We start from the raw sequence: 16,505 nt of genomic DNA, 5'->3' as shown, positions 1-16,505 counted from the left end.
CCTCTTGTCAAAATGTGCTAAAATCAGACTTGTCTGAACTGTAATGAGGCTGGCCTAAGTCTGTAATAAAATTTTAATGCAGTGCCACAGAATTAGCTTGCTGGCACAAAATCTTTTTTAAGTGTGATGAGCTCAAGGACTGGTTTGTTCTGGTGAAAGACATTGCTGTAGATTAGTGAAATCAGAGTAGCTGAGCCCACATCTACACTGCAAAATCCCTTGCTGATATGGATTGCATTTGACTATCACTGTTGTGATGCTGTCTCAGGTTCCTTGGCTAATTGGTTGCTAATACATTGGATTTTCTATACTGCCCCTTACTGCATAGTGTAAACATGCCCTGGGATATAGTCTGGCAATAAGTCTGCTGCTTCGTATGTCCAGTTCTGTGCCAGTATGAACCTGAAGGCTTTCTTGAAACTGTTTTTTGAGCACACTTCAGTTAGCAGCTTTTCAAAACTGGACTGTTTATAGTATTCAAAACTGTAGGTGAACTACAAAGAGGGAAGCAAACAGGTTGCAGTGAGGACACTTCACTAAATGTTTTTAACATGGAATGGGCAGATGAACTGACAGGCAAAGTTTTCAGAGGTTTTTCTGTATCCTTGGTCAAATCATTTTATGATGTTTTGACTTACAGCTTTCCTATATCTGTGATTTAAGTTGTTATATGTTTGTTATTATGACAGGAAATCAGTGTTTACATAGAATTTTGATCAGGATTGCATCTCAGAGCTTCTCCGTAGAACTTTGTCTTTGTAAATACACCACAACTTAGAAAATCAGATGTTAAAGCAGTAAGAAGTGTGGCTGTAATGAACTTGAGAAGTTCAGGCTATATGCATATAGGACTACAAATTTAGGAGGAGAAAGAAATATTAAAGGCAAGAAATTTATACATATGTGTAAATAAGATGGCTAGGTAGCAATTGATGATATATTAACAACACAGCATTTTGTCTACATAACTTTTCTGAGACAAGAAGTCACAGTCAGTCACACAATGTTTTCCATGAACCATGACAAAGACCTTAGTTGTGGAGATTGTAAAACAGACAGACTTGTGACTCAGTGGTGAAAAAGAAGCCATTGGAGAGGTGTATTAAAGTAGGTAAGCCCGTAGGACTGCTGTGACAATTCTAAAATAATCTAAAATCTAGAAATTGGAAAGGATGCTATTTTAAGTAAAACAAAAGAACAAAACCTGTCTTGTTCTCCTGGGATGTGAACTCATTCATTTCTTTCCTTTTATGATGGTTTTCATTGATGATCGTTGCCTTCTGGTTAACTCCACGAAGCAAATATGTGTGTATTATTTAGTATGCCTTCTTATTGAACGTGAAGAGTTCTGCTAGTAATTTCAAACAGTAGTTCTATTTATACCATATTCTTCAACCAAAATTTTCAAATGCTTTTTCTTTAATGTGAGTAGAGGAAATAGCTTCCATTGGGCATGTTCCTCAGTGCTTTAGAAATGTAATTTCACATAGAGCCATTTGCTGCTCGATAACAAAAGTAATCTGTCACTTGTTACTTCAGTAGGTCAGACAAACTAAACAATTCTTCACCTGAAGACGTGGAGTGATTGTGAACTTGCTGCTTTAGTTGCAAGTAGTGTAGTTTGCCCAAAGTCAGTATTGTGCTTCAGAACTAAACTTCTGTGTCAAGGAGAAATGCAGATAGGGTGCTGCTCTGAAAATCAGTTTGCTTTCTGTGAGTATGTGAGTTTATGAATAGCAATGAAGTTCTAAGCAGACAATGGAAAACCAAGTGTGCATTAATTAACTGATCGCAACACAGATAAAACTCAAATTCTCTATACAGAATTTCTTCCTAGAATTTTCTGAAGTTGGGGTTTGTGAGTGTAGGTGTGGATGGGGGGGGGGGTATGTATATATTTTATAGGTCTGCTGAGATCCTCATGTCTTCCAGCTTTGTGTTCTTCTACCAAGACCAAAGAAAAGAGCTCTTCAGAAGAATATGCTTGTACAAGTAAAGCTTGTGCTCAGAGGTTTTAGATTTTAGGTTTCTTAGCATATTTCCTGCAACTTGTATATATATACACACACATATACGTAAAACATGTATTTTATATTAGTCTATCTGTGAAAAAAAGTAGTTTCCCATGGTATTTTTTTTTCCATTATATTTGGCTTGATTATGCCAGAAGAATCCTTCTTCAAAGTTACGTGATTTTAGGAATGGATAAGATTCAGAAGGACTGCCTTTGTCCTACTAAGTAGTTAGCATATGTAATTGGCTACACTTGCATGTCAACAGGACCTAAATCCCCTTGGGTGCTGAGCTGTACTTTGTCAAGAGTTTGTTTTCTAATAGATAAAACATTTGTGTTTCCTCTGGGCTTTAACTGTTTAGCCATGTAGACATCAAGTAGCTGTTTCTTGAAAGAGGAAAAAATCCTGCAAGAGTCTGTTGAATGACAGCTAAAAAGATTTCCATCAGGTTGTGTCTCAATACCCTTAAAATGAGGATCATCTTAAATGTGTCCTGAAGTTGTAGAAAATTATGTCAAAAGGGTAAAAATTGTAAATAATATTTTAAAAGCTTCCAGCTTCAAATAACAATAATTGAAAGCTTGTTCTGAAACTGCCAATACTCAAAATATATTCATTACCATGTAAAAAGCCTTTTGGAAATTTGCTTTTTGAACTGTAACTAAAACTTCTAACTAATCTACGTGAATCAGCTAAAAGCCTTAATATCACTGGAAGCAATGTCTGTGTAGTTCTTTATTTCAAGTTTTTGTTTGTTTCTTCCCTTTTCTGTTCCAAGTAAATAAGGAAGGTTGATGAAAAATTATATGGAGTGAGAATTTTCTATTTTGTGACATGGACTCAACTGAATACCAGTGTCTATGAATAAAATGACATCTGTGGCCAAAGTGAGGCTGAACTTCACTATTGTTGATGGGGACACTTCCCCCACCATTTCTGTTTTCTCTTATTTCCTATTGAAAAAACTTCACATAGGCACACATAAGCAGTAACATGCAAATCATCTCCATGTGACAGATTATGGAATGTGACAGTGATTGCTGCTTCTGGAGGGGGCTGGCGGAAAATGTAAAATCATGTTATAGCCATTTAAAAAGAAATTGTCCTTTCTGATAAAGAATGTAAGACAACCTGTTCTTTCCCATCTCTTTCTCCCAGATACGAGCTCCTGGAAGAATTATATTATATAGAAGACTCTTTAAAATACTCATGTTTCTCTGCCACATAACTCTTTTAAGAGGAAACTGAATTAATCATAACACTCTCTCATGTTACTGAAACAAGCAAGAGAAATGATTTGTTGTGTGGCAATGCTATTGATACAGATGAACATTTGGGAAGTTAACATTTCTCTTCTGTTTTTGAAATACAGGTGCTGGCAACAGGGCTAAGTGGCCTCTATTCATCTTTGCCTACAAAGTTGGAAGAAAAAGGAGAAGAGTGGCACTGCCTGCTAAAAGACGACTGGCTCTTGTCACCTGCCCTTGTGCAATTCATGAATTCTCTTGAATTTTGCAATGCTGTGATACAGGTAACGGAGCAAAGTCGAAATAGTGGTTTTATAAACTCCACAGATTTTTTTTGAATTAGTGAGTTTGTTTTCATTTATTAGTTATACCAACAGAAGTTACTTATAAAGTGAAGGCTTTGTGCTGTTTGTCCCAGTTATAACAATAAATTAATACGTTTTTGGCTTTCGGATGACAGATGTTAATGAATTCATCATAGGTTTTCAGACTTTTGATAATTCATCACATAGTTGGGAGCATCTTTTGTATTTTCAAAAACAAACAAACAATCACCCAAAGTATTATTGCATTTTAATACCACTGTTGACATGGACAGTAAATTGAATGCTTTTAAATATGGGGGAAAATAGTCTCTGTATATTTAAGCATTAAAAAAGCACTCTCTTTATATCTAAACTATCACAATAGTGTACAAAAGAGAATAGTCTGTTTCACCTTGCATTGCACACTGTATTAAAAAGAATGAAACAAAACACTTTCATAAGCAGAATTTAGCTCTTTCTAGGAATATAATTTTATCATAGGTTGGCCTGCATGGAATCCAGTCTCTGTTCCTAATGATTGTTTCTTGACTAGTTCCCCCAACCCACACACACTTTTTCTGACTTTAATCCCTTACTTTGTATTGCTTTTAAGGATGTAGGGCATTATAGAGCCCTCATCCAAAGCAACTGATTGACTATCAAAACACTGAACATGTGAATAATAGCAGCTGTCATTGTTTAAATGTAATATACAGTTGTTTTTTTTTTAAAGCTTATAACCAACCTGTTGAATGTTTAATGTGGGTTTTATTTTTATTTGTTTATTGTTTTTTGTTTGTTTGTTTTTATTTTTTTTTCAACAGTAGTTTGGAAAAAAAAATACATGAATGGTGTATTCTTACCCCAATAGCTAGAGAGTACTTTTGTTTATTTATTATTGAAACACAGGTAAACAGCTGTTCTGTTTTTTCTTGATGCAAAAGCACAAGTTAGTGATGGCAAATCCACTTTCAAGTGACCCTGACAAGGTTGGAAGAATTAAATTTAGAATCTCAAGTCTTCCTTTGATGCATGGGCATGCAGTCTTTGCTGTTTATCCGTTCATCTTTGCCAACCTGCAGGGAGATTGAAAAGCCTTGTTCTCTAACTTTGGCAGGCTTAGTGTAAATAAACACGGTATATTTTCTTGGAGGAACAAAACATCTTTAAGAATCTGCATCAGAGAAAATGTTTTGTGGTGGATAAATGAGCATGTGTTTTTTTAAATGAGAAAATGTTTTCGTATTGGACAGCATTAGTATCTTCTTTTTCTTGTTTACAGTCTCACTGGTTTTGTTCTCTGTCTTTCTCTTCCATCTCTCCTTCCCTTAGGTGGCACATCCCTTGATACGTAACCAGCTGGTGAATTACATTTACAATGGATTTTTAGTGCCAGTAATGGCTCCTGCACTCCATAAGGTCAGTGGTGAATGCAAGCACAACCTGAATTAATAGCAGGCAAAAGCATTGTGGATAATGTCCATGTGAAGATACTATTGAATATAGTATCAGTAGTGAGCTCTGTATAAATAAGTGAATGCTTTCTTCCATACTATGTATTTACATTATGCCAGTTACTAAGCAAGAGGTGGATATATATCTGAAAACATTAAAGATTCTCTAAAGAAATGAACAAAAATATTTTTGTTGTGCTAAGTTGACATACCATCAAAACTGATGAACTTTTAGACAGAGCTTCATGATGGCAGACATATTTCCAGGATGATTTTTTTCTAACTGAACATTTTTCCAAAAGGAAAATGTTCAACCAAGAAATGTTACACTAGTTTTATCTAAAATAGTAGTGTTTTTTCTGCTTCATTCTTGCAGCTGGTAAAAGTATTTTCGTAAAGCTGAGAAGAAATGGGTTTGATGTCAGTTTTCTAATGTATTAGAGTGCAGTTTATATTGCTTAGAAGAAAAAAACCTCTTCTACTCTTCCGAGTGTTAGGAATTATCCTTCACAAAACATTGCACTCATATTGGTGAATTAGTGTGTGTGTGTGTGTGTGTGTGAGAGAGAGAGAGAGAGAGAGAGTGTGTTAGGTAATTAGGATACTGAAGAATGTCATTAGCAGTCATCTTTTTTCTGAAAAAAGAAGCTCTTGTTTGAGCAGAAAAAGCAGGAGTTGCTGAGAATAAAAATCAAGACTTTTTTGGCTATCCACCAGAAGTTGCTGTGACAAGAGGACTTAGTTTTTAAAGGTCTACTAATTTTTCCTAAGCCTGCCAAGCAGAAAGCAGTACACTTGTTCAATTTATCAGAGACCGGTGTAACGCCATACCCTGCCTTCTAGTGTATTGGCAGTAAGTAATAAGCAGTGTAGAACTGTTAATAATTCAGCAGACTTCAACCATTTTGGAGTTTGGAAAGGGCTGAAATAAAATCTGGCTGCAATCCAGATCAAGTTTGTAGTTTGCCACTGAGATAGTTCAACACCCTACCTGGCGGTAATTTTTTTTCTTGTGCATCTTGACTTTATTCTGTACTGGCTCTGCAGAGTACAGTCAGAAGTGAAAAGGTAGGCACTTCAGGTCAAGGTTACAGATTGCAAGTGAGATGTCAGAGTGCAGGCATGGGATTCTGGATTTAGTGAGTATCGTGTTTGCCTCTAGAGCATTGAAGACAAATTTCAGGGTTTCTGAATACTGCAGCTGAATGCTGTCCTTATTGGTCAATAAAAGTGTTAACTCCCTATTAGTTTTAGTATTCTCCTTCTGATGCTATGTAAGACCTTTAAAATACACTGTTCACATTAGGGTTGTTTGTTTTTTTTTTTCATGTAATGGAAATTTTGTTGAACTTCATTTATAATTTCTGAAGTTGGGTGAAATAATCCTTCTCTTGAAAGTGGAGGTGTTGGCTGCTAACATATGTAAGCTTCAAGCCTAGGTCTTTCCTAAGCCGGTACATTCTGTTGTTTCTTTTTTTTATTTCAGTAGTGTACCTTTTCTTGATTAACATAAAGCTTGACCTTCTTCTCATAAAAAATTAACTATTTTATGTATTTAAATGCCAAACACTTTGAATGAAGAAGATGGATTGCACCATCTAGTGGATTTGACATAAGGCTCTCACGTATATGTGACCAAAAACCCACAGCAAAAGGAAACAAGTAAAAAGAGGCACCTCTGACCTCTTCAGTCTTAACTTTAGTTTAACAGGAAATAAATATTTCACGTCTTTACTTTTGGGATAGATGTCTCTGGATTAAGACAGATGCCGTGATAGCTCTTTCATATAATTCAGTCATTTGTAGTTGTTGTTCAAAGAGTCCATGCTAAGTTGAGAAGTAAGCAAGTATCACCCATTTGGGAACTGTAGTGTTACAGTTAACCTTTTTGTTTTACCCTTATGGTAAAATATGGGAAAAAAATCTCATGGGCCAAAATGAGAGAGGCCAGGCACATCACGGTGTTTTTAAAAACAGGAATGCTTTCATTAAACACAAGAATAAAAATGCATCTTGATTTGATTGTTTTTAACTTGATAAAATTTGTTTGGTATCCTAGAATGTGGTATCCTTGAGTTGCTCTGACTCATTCTAGCTTATGTGTTCAAATACGATGAATATAGGAACATGGCATAAAAGCCTTATTTGGAAGACAGATCTGTGGAAGGTTAAAGAGGGAGTAAGAAGAGAGAGAATTATTGGTGCTGCTTCCTTTTCATGTAAATCTTACTAGTAGAATTTAATTGGTATGAAAAAGCTGCTGAGATAACTCTCAGTGATAGGCATGGAAGGAAGGAAGGGAGTTCAGACTTGATATGGCATGCAATCCCTAACATCCCACACCCAACCTGTGATTCTGACTTAATGCAGAATTCAGAAAGGACATGAGCTTTTCATTCTGGCCATACCACTTTAGACTTGTTCTCTATGTATTCTAATTTTCCTTCAAGAAGTGCATTTTTTGAGTACAATATATCTCTGCAGTGAGATGCGCTTTATTTTCTTCTTTCTGAAAAGACATCTCCCAGTTAAGAATGTCTGCATCTAGGAAAGACATCTTCAATGTTATGCGTTTTCATTGTGATAAAATTTGATTTCTGTTTAAAACATCAGCAACATAAACAAATCACAGTAATGCGACTTCCTGTCTGATTCACAAATCTAATTTAGGTGATTCAAGTATATAAAATAAAATAAACCAAGCAGGCATACAAGCAGCATTTGATAAATTGTGTAGCAAATAGCCTCATTATCTTTTAATCCCTCTCGGAGCAACAGCAACATCGGTTTGCCTTTGCATCTGATGTAGTCAGATAAAAGGAAAATGTCTGATACGAGGATGGTTACTCTCTTCTGGCTTAAAGCAGAGACTCCTGTGTTGTACTGCCCAGACTGTTCCTCCCCTCCTTACAGAACCTTGGTGTGGTGGAGACTGGCAGGCACCTCTGGAGGTCATCCTGTCTAACCTTCTTGCTTAAACAGGATTGGCAAGGACAGGTTGCTCAGAGAAGCACTGTGCTTTCTCTTTGCTAGGTTTTTTTTTTTTTTTTTTTTCTTTTAGTATTAAATTAGAATTTCCTGGGTTTCATTTGTTGACTTTTTGTTCTTCCAGTGTGCATCACTGATGCTCACTCATCTTTGCTCCTTCCCGTCTTTTATTTGCATGTGGTGCTAGTATCCTGCTGAGCCTTCTGTTCTCTTGACTGAACAGTCCCAGGTCTCTTAGGCTCCTCTCATATGATAGATGCTCCCGTACCATAATCAGCTTTGTCGCCTTTGGCAGCACTTGCTCCAGCTTGGTTGTGCATTTCTTGTCCTGGCTATACCAGCACACTGGATTCATCTTACCAGTGCTGGGTGAAGGATGCCCCAAAGCCAACCTGCTGGGAATGCTTCTCCTGATGCCTAGAGGGCTGTCGTTCACCTTTGCTGCAAAACTGTGTTGCTTACTCATAGCCAGTTTTTTGTCCACTTGCGCATTCTTTCCTGAGAAGCTGCTTTCCAGCCAGTCAGTTTCTACTGTATACTTGTCTTGGAATTATTCCTCCCCAGGTGCTGCTTATTGTCTGCAACTTTTTAAGTGCTACAGGTTGTCCACATACATAGTTGCTATGTATGTGGCTCACGATGTAGTAGAAACAGTATGAGAGTGCTGAGGATAGTGATGCATTTCTATGAGTAAGTCAGGGGTGGGGAGGCCAATGTCAACTCCACCACCATAGACCTCTGACACTGTAGACCAACATCATAAAGGAGGAAGCATTACTTTCAGAGCAACCTAATGTGATTTTATGGTTTAATGCTGCTTGAAAAGAAAAAAAAATAAATAAATAAAATAAATAAATCTTTTTTTTTTTTTCTTTAATTTTTTTTATTTTCTGGTTAAGGAAGTTTCAGATTTATCTGACTAGCTTAAAATAGTCTGCTTTTCAAAGTGAACTCTCCAAAGGTTATTTACATAGCAGATTAACTGCAGTGTGCTTAAAAAAAAAACCAAGCATCATCTAAGTTTATGACTCCCTACTTTCATTTCTCAGAGATGTGTCCTATATATAGCATGTTTTTGTAGCCTGAATTCATACCTGTTCTGTACTTGTCCGTTGCCACTTTGTGTGGACTATCCCACCCACCCACATAATGAGCAGTTGACAAATATGCTCATATCCTAGAAGCTGCACTTTGCTGAGTGGGTAGACAGCCCAGATTTGTGTTGTGGAAGTAGGAATATGCATTAGCTGGCTGCAGTGAATAGCCCTGCCTTATCCTTTGTTTGGTATTTATTGTACTTCTTACAGGGGAGTTACCTCCCTTGCTGCTGTCATCTGACTCTTGAGAAATGGAAACAAGTGATTCAGTGACCTTGTGGGGTTTGTGCAAGTGTTCATTATGGATGGTCACAAATTCCCTGTTTCTGAACAGATTCACTTAAAGCAAAAAAGAACAAAATACTTTGCCTGAAAAAGTGCAGAAATAAAGGTGAGGTTAATTTGATAGTTTTCATTTTATATTAACAGCCCATAATTTTGATTTTTGCCCAAACTATCTTTTATTCTTTCTGATGTCTGGAATTTGAGGAAAGTAAGACTCTCTGGTAGAACTGGCTCCTAATTTAAGACTGGTGCTTTTTGAAAGCACGTCAGTTACAACTTGAAATTATGCAATTCTGTATGTTCCTCCCAGGTTTTGGTACCTAAGGAAGACTATCTGAGAGAAGGTGTAATTTGCTTGAGAAGGTGTAATTTGCTCAGGAACAGAGCCATGCCACTAAATTTCTGTGATTTATCTCACTGTCTGTTTCTCACTTTGTTTTCAAAGCTTAACTTTTTGGAGCTCTGTCTTGGGCCAAACTTTGCAATGGTCTAAGCAAATCAAGCTAATTTGTTCTTCAGTTAAGCTCTACTTGGAATCCCAGCATGAATCCAGAATAAAGCCATTGAAGTCTATTACTGGTTCTGTAAGAGGCCCTGTTGTCTTGTTTTACTCTCTGTATATTTGGTAGTAGAAAATGCTTATTTAACTTATTCTTTTAGGTAGTTGTGGTACTTTTGCAGAAATCTGATCAATGTATTTATTTAGGTGTTTTGCTAACAAAACCACATTCTAGATAATTAGCAGCCCCACTGTGGTATATATATAGAGAGTGAGCGTATATATATATATATATGAGCTGCCTTTGCTACATGAGATCGGCTATGTGTATCTTTTCCCCATAAGCTCATAATGGCACATTCAGAGAATTTGGGTGGTGAAAATATCTGTCCTGGTTGTCTCGAGCATTTATGTAATTTGTGTAATTTCGTTTTATTGAAGACAGTGCTAAAACTTCGTCAATTTATATGATTAAAACAAAATTTTAATTTCTTAGCGCTTACCATCACACTAGATGGCATTTAATTGCTAACTGCAATATAATTATTTCTGTATTTGGAAGGCTTGTTTTAATCTGAATAATGGAAAATTGTACCAGCTTTTTAGCGTAGAATGTTGCTGTTGGCCATGCAAACAGAAGTGCTTTGTGGAAGTGCTGGCACAGTCCTGTCAAATAAGCTTTGTCAGATGGACCCCAGATATTGTGCACAAATCCATCTAAAGGAAAACCTCTAACATGGTGTGCTACTGTGATAATTCAATATTACTTGCTCGATGATTACACAGCCCAGCTAGGGGGAAATGACCTGTAAATTATACTGTACTGATTAGAAGTAACATCTTTATAAATATCCTGAATGAATGTCAGTTTTCATTTAGAAATAATCCCATCTCTCACCTTACTGAAAGGATTTTGGACAGCTGCAGTAAAAAAAAAGTTGTAAATCCAGTGTTGCCGGAAAACTTTTATTAGTGTTACACTTTTGAGAAGCTTGTCATTAACTCCAAAACTTCATCTTGCCCACTGCAAAACAGACACAGAAAGATGCCCTTCACTTCGTACATCACTGCACTTGACTTAGATTTTAACCTGATACAAACTGAAACTGTTTATGAATTTAAGCTGAAAAAAGTCAGAGCAGTTCTGCTGTCCTGGTTCCTCCTTATGTACAAACTGCCTGTCCCTGATCCCACCTGTCCCCCACCTCCCTTCTGCCAGGACATGGGAAGCTGATGGATTGAGGATGAAAGTCACCTGCATTTCCTTGATAGTTTTGTCCTGAATCAATTCCCAGAGCCTATTTGCTGTGCAGTGAAGGATGATCACTTCTGTCTCTTAAAGCAGGGGGCAAGTAGAAAATGAGCAGAAAGTACAAGAGGGTAGAAATGGTTTGTGCCTTTATATATATATAGGGAGATAGGTTTATTCAGGTTTAAACTACTCATGGATCTAGAGGATGAGTTTTAATGAGAACATTCATGGTCTCTTCATAGGCAACATTAAATGCTCATAGGAAGGAAAATGTGAAGGGAGAGGAGGAATCAAGGTAGCCATATTCTCATAGGAGGGCACAAAGTTGTAAATTAGAAAGTATATTGTGCAGATCCCAAGGGAGAATAGCCAGTAATAAAGAATGAGTGCAATTGGTCTAACACAGTGAGTGTAATATATTAAACAGAACTCGCAATGACAGTAATTTCTGGCTCTCTGCTATCACTTGGCACTGTGACTTGCAAAAGCTGGATCTCTTTACACTGTTCTGTCTCACCATCTAATCAGTCATCAAAAGAGGCAAGAAAAGATTTGCTAAAAATTATTACATAATTAGGGAAGGGTAATAGAATGCTAAAAGAGGCCTTCTGTTTTCACTTATCTCTGATCAAATATCGCTCTGGCTTTGAAGATTCTTGGGTAGTCCATCTGCAAAAATATCTGTAACAAAAGGATGTTCTGAGATAAAAACATGTGGATGAGGTTTCTAAATGCTTTGTATGTGTATTTTTTAAAATTCCAGCAAGTTTTCATCAGTACAGCTATAGATAATGAAAATAGAAATGCTTGAATTCTTGTCTGAGTAATGTAATGGACATAGATTTTCATCAGTTTTCTTTTTTAAATCTACAAGAGCAGAGATCTATCTGCTTTTTGATACTCCCGAGCAATTTCAGTGGTAGAGATCCAAGGTATAGTGCTGGTGGGTTTTAATTTTAGCTATTGTGGAGGTGATGGGTTTTAATATTGCTGAAATATCTTTATCAAAAGCATAACTTGAAATTTAGTTACTTAGCAAAGGATTTTATTTCATTTTATTTTTGAAGACAACTGCTGTGTCTTGATTTTCTTCATCCCCTTCTGTTGTGGTCTTTTTCTCTATACTCAAATTATCAGAGGTGGGGAATTTTCAGATTAAATGTCACACTTGTGAACATGTCAAAGTTGTTTCTTATTCTTTCAAGGATGTTCACATAAATTCAATGTGAGAGCTAGCCAGGACAAAATACACTGAAATCAATGTGTACAATAAAACACAAGTTTTTGTAAGCTGCCTCGGGTCTTGTTTGTAGCAGGCATTCTTGATGCGTACAGTAATGTTTTGTTCTCTGGGAACATTTGTTCTTTTGTTGTTTACCTAAGCGCCGATTTGGATTTATTAGAAAGGATTTTCCTACTTTCTGTAAATCTGTCTCACAAGACATTAGTGTAAGGAGAGACAACAGCAGGTAGTCTGAAGGGAGCTTAATATCCTGGGTTTGGTGTTTTAGAAAACAGATCTTCAATAATAACTGCACAAATAGGACAAGCCTTGCTTTCAACACTGAATGTGTATTTATGTACAATGTGATCTGTAGAATGGGTTTACACAGTTAAAAGGATCTTTGCCAGGGTTGATTTTTGCTTAATGTGACTGATTTCTCCCAGGTTATTCCTCAGTTAATCGCAAAAGAGAGTGAGTTCTCTAGAGGCTCACTCAAGGCAGGCTAATGTATGCCATTGAGTAAAATGCAAACTGGAACTAAAATTAGCCTTTTTGAACACTTTTCTTGGTGCCTCAAATATTCAGGAACTTTGCTTACTGTCAGGAATAGTACAGAGAAGAAGGATGCCAAGATGTAAGATGAGGAAAATATGATAGGACTGTAAAAGTGCATGTCAGCTTGCAGGTTAAGTGATCCAAAGCTGTATGCATGGCCACTGTTTCAAATGCCAAAACATGCTATATTTTTCTTCATTTGCTCTTGTGAGGAAGCAGAAGGTGCATGGATAGAGCTTCTAGTGTTAATGGTACTAGTGGAGCCTTGGCTTGTCTGCTTTGTGTGAGGTGTGGAGTGCTGTAGAACAGAACATAGACTCATTTCTTGTTGAATTTTGGAGGAGCGTTTTGAACAAAGCAATGCATTTTCACTGGAAAATCCAGTAAGATTCTTATGAAACTGTATTAAATCTTGAAAAAACTTTCTCTTCCCTTCTGTCTCAGAAAATAGATAAGCAGATTTGACAACATCTTTTCCACGAAGAATAAAAAATGGAGTGTAATGTGGCACTCTGCACAGAAAACCTCAATTCAAATAGTTGAGATTTACCAAAGCCATAAGTTACTTTTTTTTTTTTTTTTTTTTTTTTTTTTTGTGAGCCATTTGAGCTTCTTTAGTAGCTGCTTGGTGCTTTTAGCTCTATTTAGTGGTATCAGTGCGGTGTTGGCTGCAGTAAACAGGATTTCTTTTTCACCGAGTCCCTGGGCATTGAAGAGCACTGAGCACGCTCTCGGAATTGAAACGTTCTTTTGTAAAGTAGTCTCTCACTGGCTTTTTTCTGCCCTTTGTGGTTCATTCATGATACAGCTCTGAAAAGCTTGTGGCTTTCTCTTGCTGATACCACTGTAATGTGCGTTGCCCAAAGAGCATTAATTTCAGAAAAAGGTCACTGCCCTTGTGGATCTGCTGGCTTTTTTGCTTTCATTTACAGTTTCAGATTTCCTCTATATATATAGGGCCATTCCTCCACTGTCAGCAAACATCTCTGAAACCCGCAGGCCAACTACGTGCTTTACTTTCCCTAAAGAGAACAGAGGAGGAGTGACAGAGACATAACAATGTATTACTTCTGTCTGGCCTTTTCTTGGCAGAGGTTTTAAACTCTTCACTGAACTCTATGCTATCATTATGATGTCATATGATGGATTTCTTGGGTTTGCTTTTTACAGTTTGCTGCTATAAAAACAAAACAAAACAAAAACGAAAAAACCACAACAGAAAATGCCAATGCCAGTTCTCAGGGCAGCAGGCAATGACTGCAATCAGAAAGCTGTTCTTTTTTACCCCACAAGTTCCTATGCCTTTTGACTGCTGAAGAAATGAATCTCCACTTCAGCCAGAAACAATTTTCCTCGTTGTACAACCCTGACTCAGTTCTGAGCTGGTTTAGATGTGGCAGTGGGAATGTATGCGTATGCACAAGAAGAAAGTATTTCATCATAATGCTTGCATTAATGCAGACGTTGAACCAGAGCTGTAGCCACAGTGTTAATTCAGGTAATTTGTAAAGTTGAGGTGCTTGACCTAGAAATGATTTTTTTTGATGTTTGTAGGGGGAGGAGGAAGAGGGTTGAATTCATGAACAGTATTCCATTTTGGAGTAGAAGTTAATAGATATTTTTTTCATGAAAGACATTCAATAGAGTGGTCCACTGCTTGTTGTTAAGGAGCAGAGTGTTAGAGTAAAGCCTCAAAAAGAGTGAATTGATGCCTGTAACTTCAGTGCTCCCCTGAAGCTGCTCTCCTTGTCAGCGCCCCTCTCCATAAAGTCTGTGGGCTGCATGCAGCATTCCTATGTTCTGTGTAACTGGCCAGAAGCAGCTTGTGATCTTAAATGCTTTAAAGGGAACATTTGCTGCATGACATTACTGTGAGTGTAGCTAACGTGCAGCACAACGGAACAGGGATTTTAATATTTACGGTGTGTTACGTAAGTGCTGCCTTTCTGAGTACTTTCTAAATCCTCTTAGTTCTTAAGTGACAGCTTTGATTCTATTTTATTTTTTTTTTAATAAAATCAGTCCTTTCATTTATCCAGCTAAGTTTGATAAACAAAAGATGTTTAATACTTCCTTTCATATAGACAGATTCTTGTATTTAAGGGTTTATCTTTGTACACTTAAGCTTATTAGGCTCCTGGGTAACTATTTTTAAGAAGCTGACTTTGCAACAGCAGTGTATGGTGCAGAGGTGGCCTTTGGAATTCGCTGTGCTTTGCCAGTGCATACTGTCAATAGCTCAACTCCAAAAGGATTGCATGAAGCCATATAATACAGGTTAACCAACTGGTATGGATAGCTGAGTTGTATTCTGATACACAAATAGACAATAGCAGAGGCTTTTGTCTTTGGTTTGTATGTATGTGGACATATGTGTGTTCTTTTTAAAAACTGAGATGGAAAATTAAAGGAAGAAAAATAGAGACAAAATTCTGGGTAGATATTTTTCATATATATTTTTTAAAACTCTGGAACTACGGGTTTGTACTGTGCTTTGATTCTGCTCTGTTGTCATTTATTTTTAATAATGCGGTAGATGTACGTATTCACAACATCTGAGAACACTTCTGAGGAGTGGGAAGTGTGAGTCAAAACTGCTGATGTGGCAGAAAAGTGGTGGGGAACTTTTGGAAGGATTTAGCTCTTTGTATTTCAACCTCTGTGAGATTTGGGGGAGTTTTGTGGGGGTTTTTTCTGGGAAAGCAAGGTGGGTAGGAAATGGGCTAAAAATGTTTGTGAGCAAGTCAGAAGCACACTATTTTTTTAAAAGTAAAGATTTCAATGATTTTGTGGCAGTACCTTGTGTGGAAAGCTTAGGGTGGGTGTCAGGTATCATGCTGCTGCAAGGTATGGAAGGACATTTTGTGTGTGCAATATGTTCCCATTTTACCATATTTTTCCCTGTAGGTGACAGTGGAAGAAGTGATGGCCACTACAGCATATCTGGATCTCTTTTTGCGTAGTGTTTCAGAGCCAGCCCTCCTGAAGATTTTCCTCCGTTTTATTCTGCTGCACCGACATGAGAACGTGCACATCCTGGATACACTTACTAGCCGAATCAACACACCATTCCGGGTAAGATGAGCAGGAAACAAGTTCAGGTTCTCATGTGGGTGTAAGTGAACTAATTGAGTGGGAAAGGGAAATTCCCGTTTATCTAGCTGGGAGTTTTTTCCTCCAACCTAATGGGTACCTTTTGATTTTTAATGCTTGGTTTGTGTGCTGACATCTAGCTGTAGCTGTACTAAGAAGTTGATAAATGTGTAAAGTGGTTTTACATGTGCAGGAATTGGGGTAAAGGTAGATGAGGGCCTTTAGAAGTATAAATTCTGTTTGAAAAGCAAAGGTAAATTTGGAAGCATTTATATTCTGGAAATTAGTGAATTAGCACTGCCATAGATAACTCATCCCTAGGACTTCAGAACATAACCAAGGCAAGGAACACTTTCTATCCTTGCATTTCTGCCAAGCAATAGGTATTTGCAAATGATCTTTGTAGGAGACAGTGGGAGAACTGCAAGGATGTCTTCAAATTGCTCAGGTTGTGAACTGCAGCATTGCCAGTAGAGTTCTCAGGAACCAA

The 16,505-nt window shown here is 37.2% G+C and overlaps 1 protein-coding gene across 1 annotated transcript in view; it reads left to right on the top strand.

Moving 5' to 3' along the window:
* FHIP1A (FHF complex subunit HOOK interacting protein 1A) overlaps positions 1 to 16,505 on the top strand; it is a 78,882-nt gene that overhangs the window by 47,584 nt on the left and 14,793 nt on the right. Inside the window, exons 5-7 of the mRNA XM_072335429.1 lie at positions 3,388 to 3,546; positions 4,900 to 4,986; positions 15,830 to 15,997. Of these exons, the coding sequence (XP_072191530.1) occupies positions 3,388 to 3,546; positions 4,900 to 4,986; positions 15,830 to 15,997 (414 nt within the window). The remainder of the gene's footprint in view (positions 1 to 3,387; positions 3,547 to 4,899; positions 4,987 to 15,829; positions 15,998 to 16,505) is intronic.

The sequence above is a fragment of the Excalfactoria chinensis genome, chromosome 4, assembly GCF_039878825.1.
Source record: "Excalfactoria chinensis isolate bCotChi1 chromosome 4, bCotChi1.hap2, whole genome shotgun sequence".
NCBI classification, from domain to species: Eukaryota; Metazoa; Chordata; class Aves; order Galliformes; family Phasianidae; genus Excalfactoria; species Excalfactoria chinensis.
Note: the sequence above shows the minus strand (reverse complement) of the source record. Positions and strands in the feature narration are given on the sequence as shown.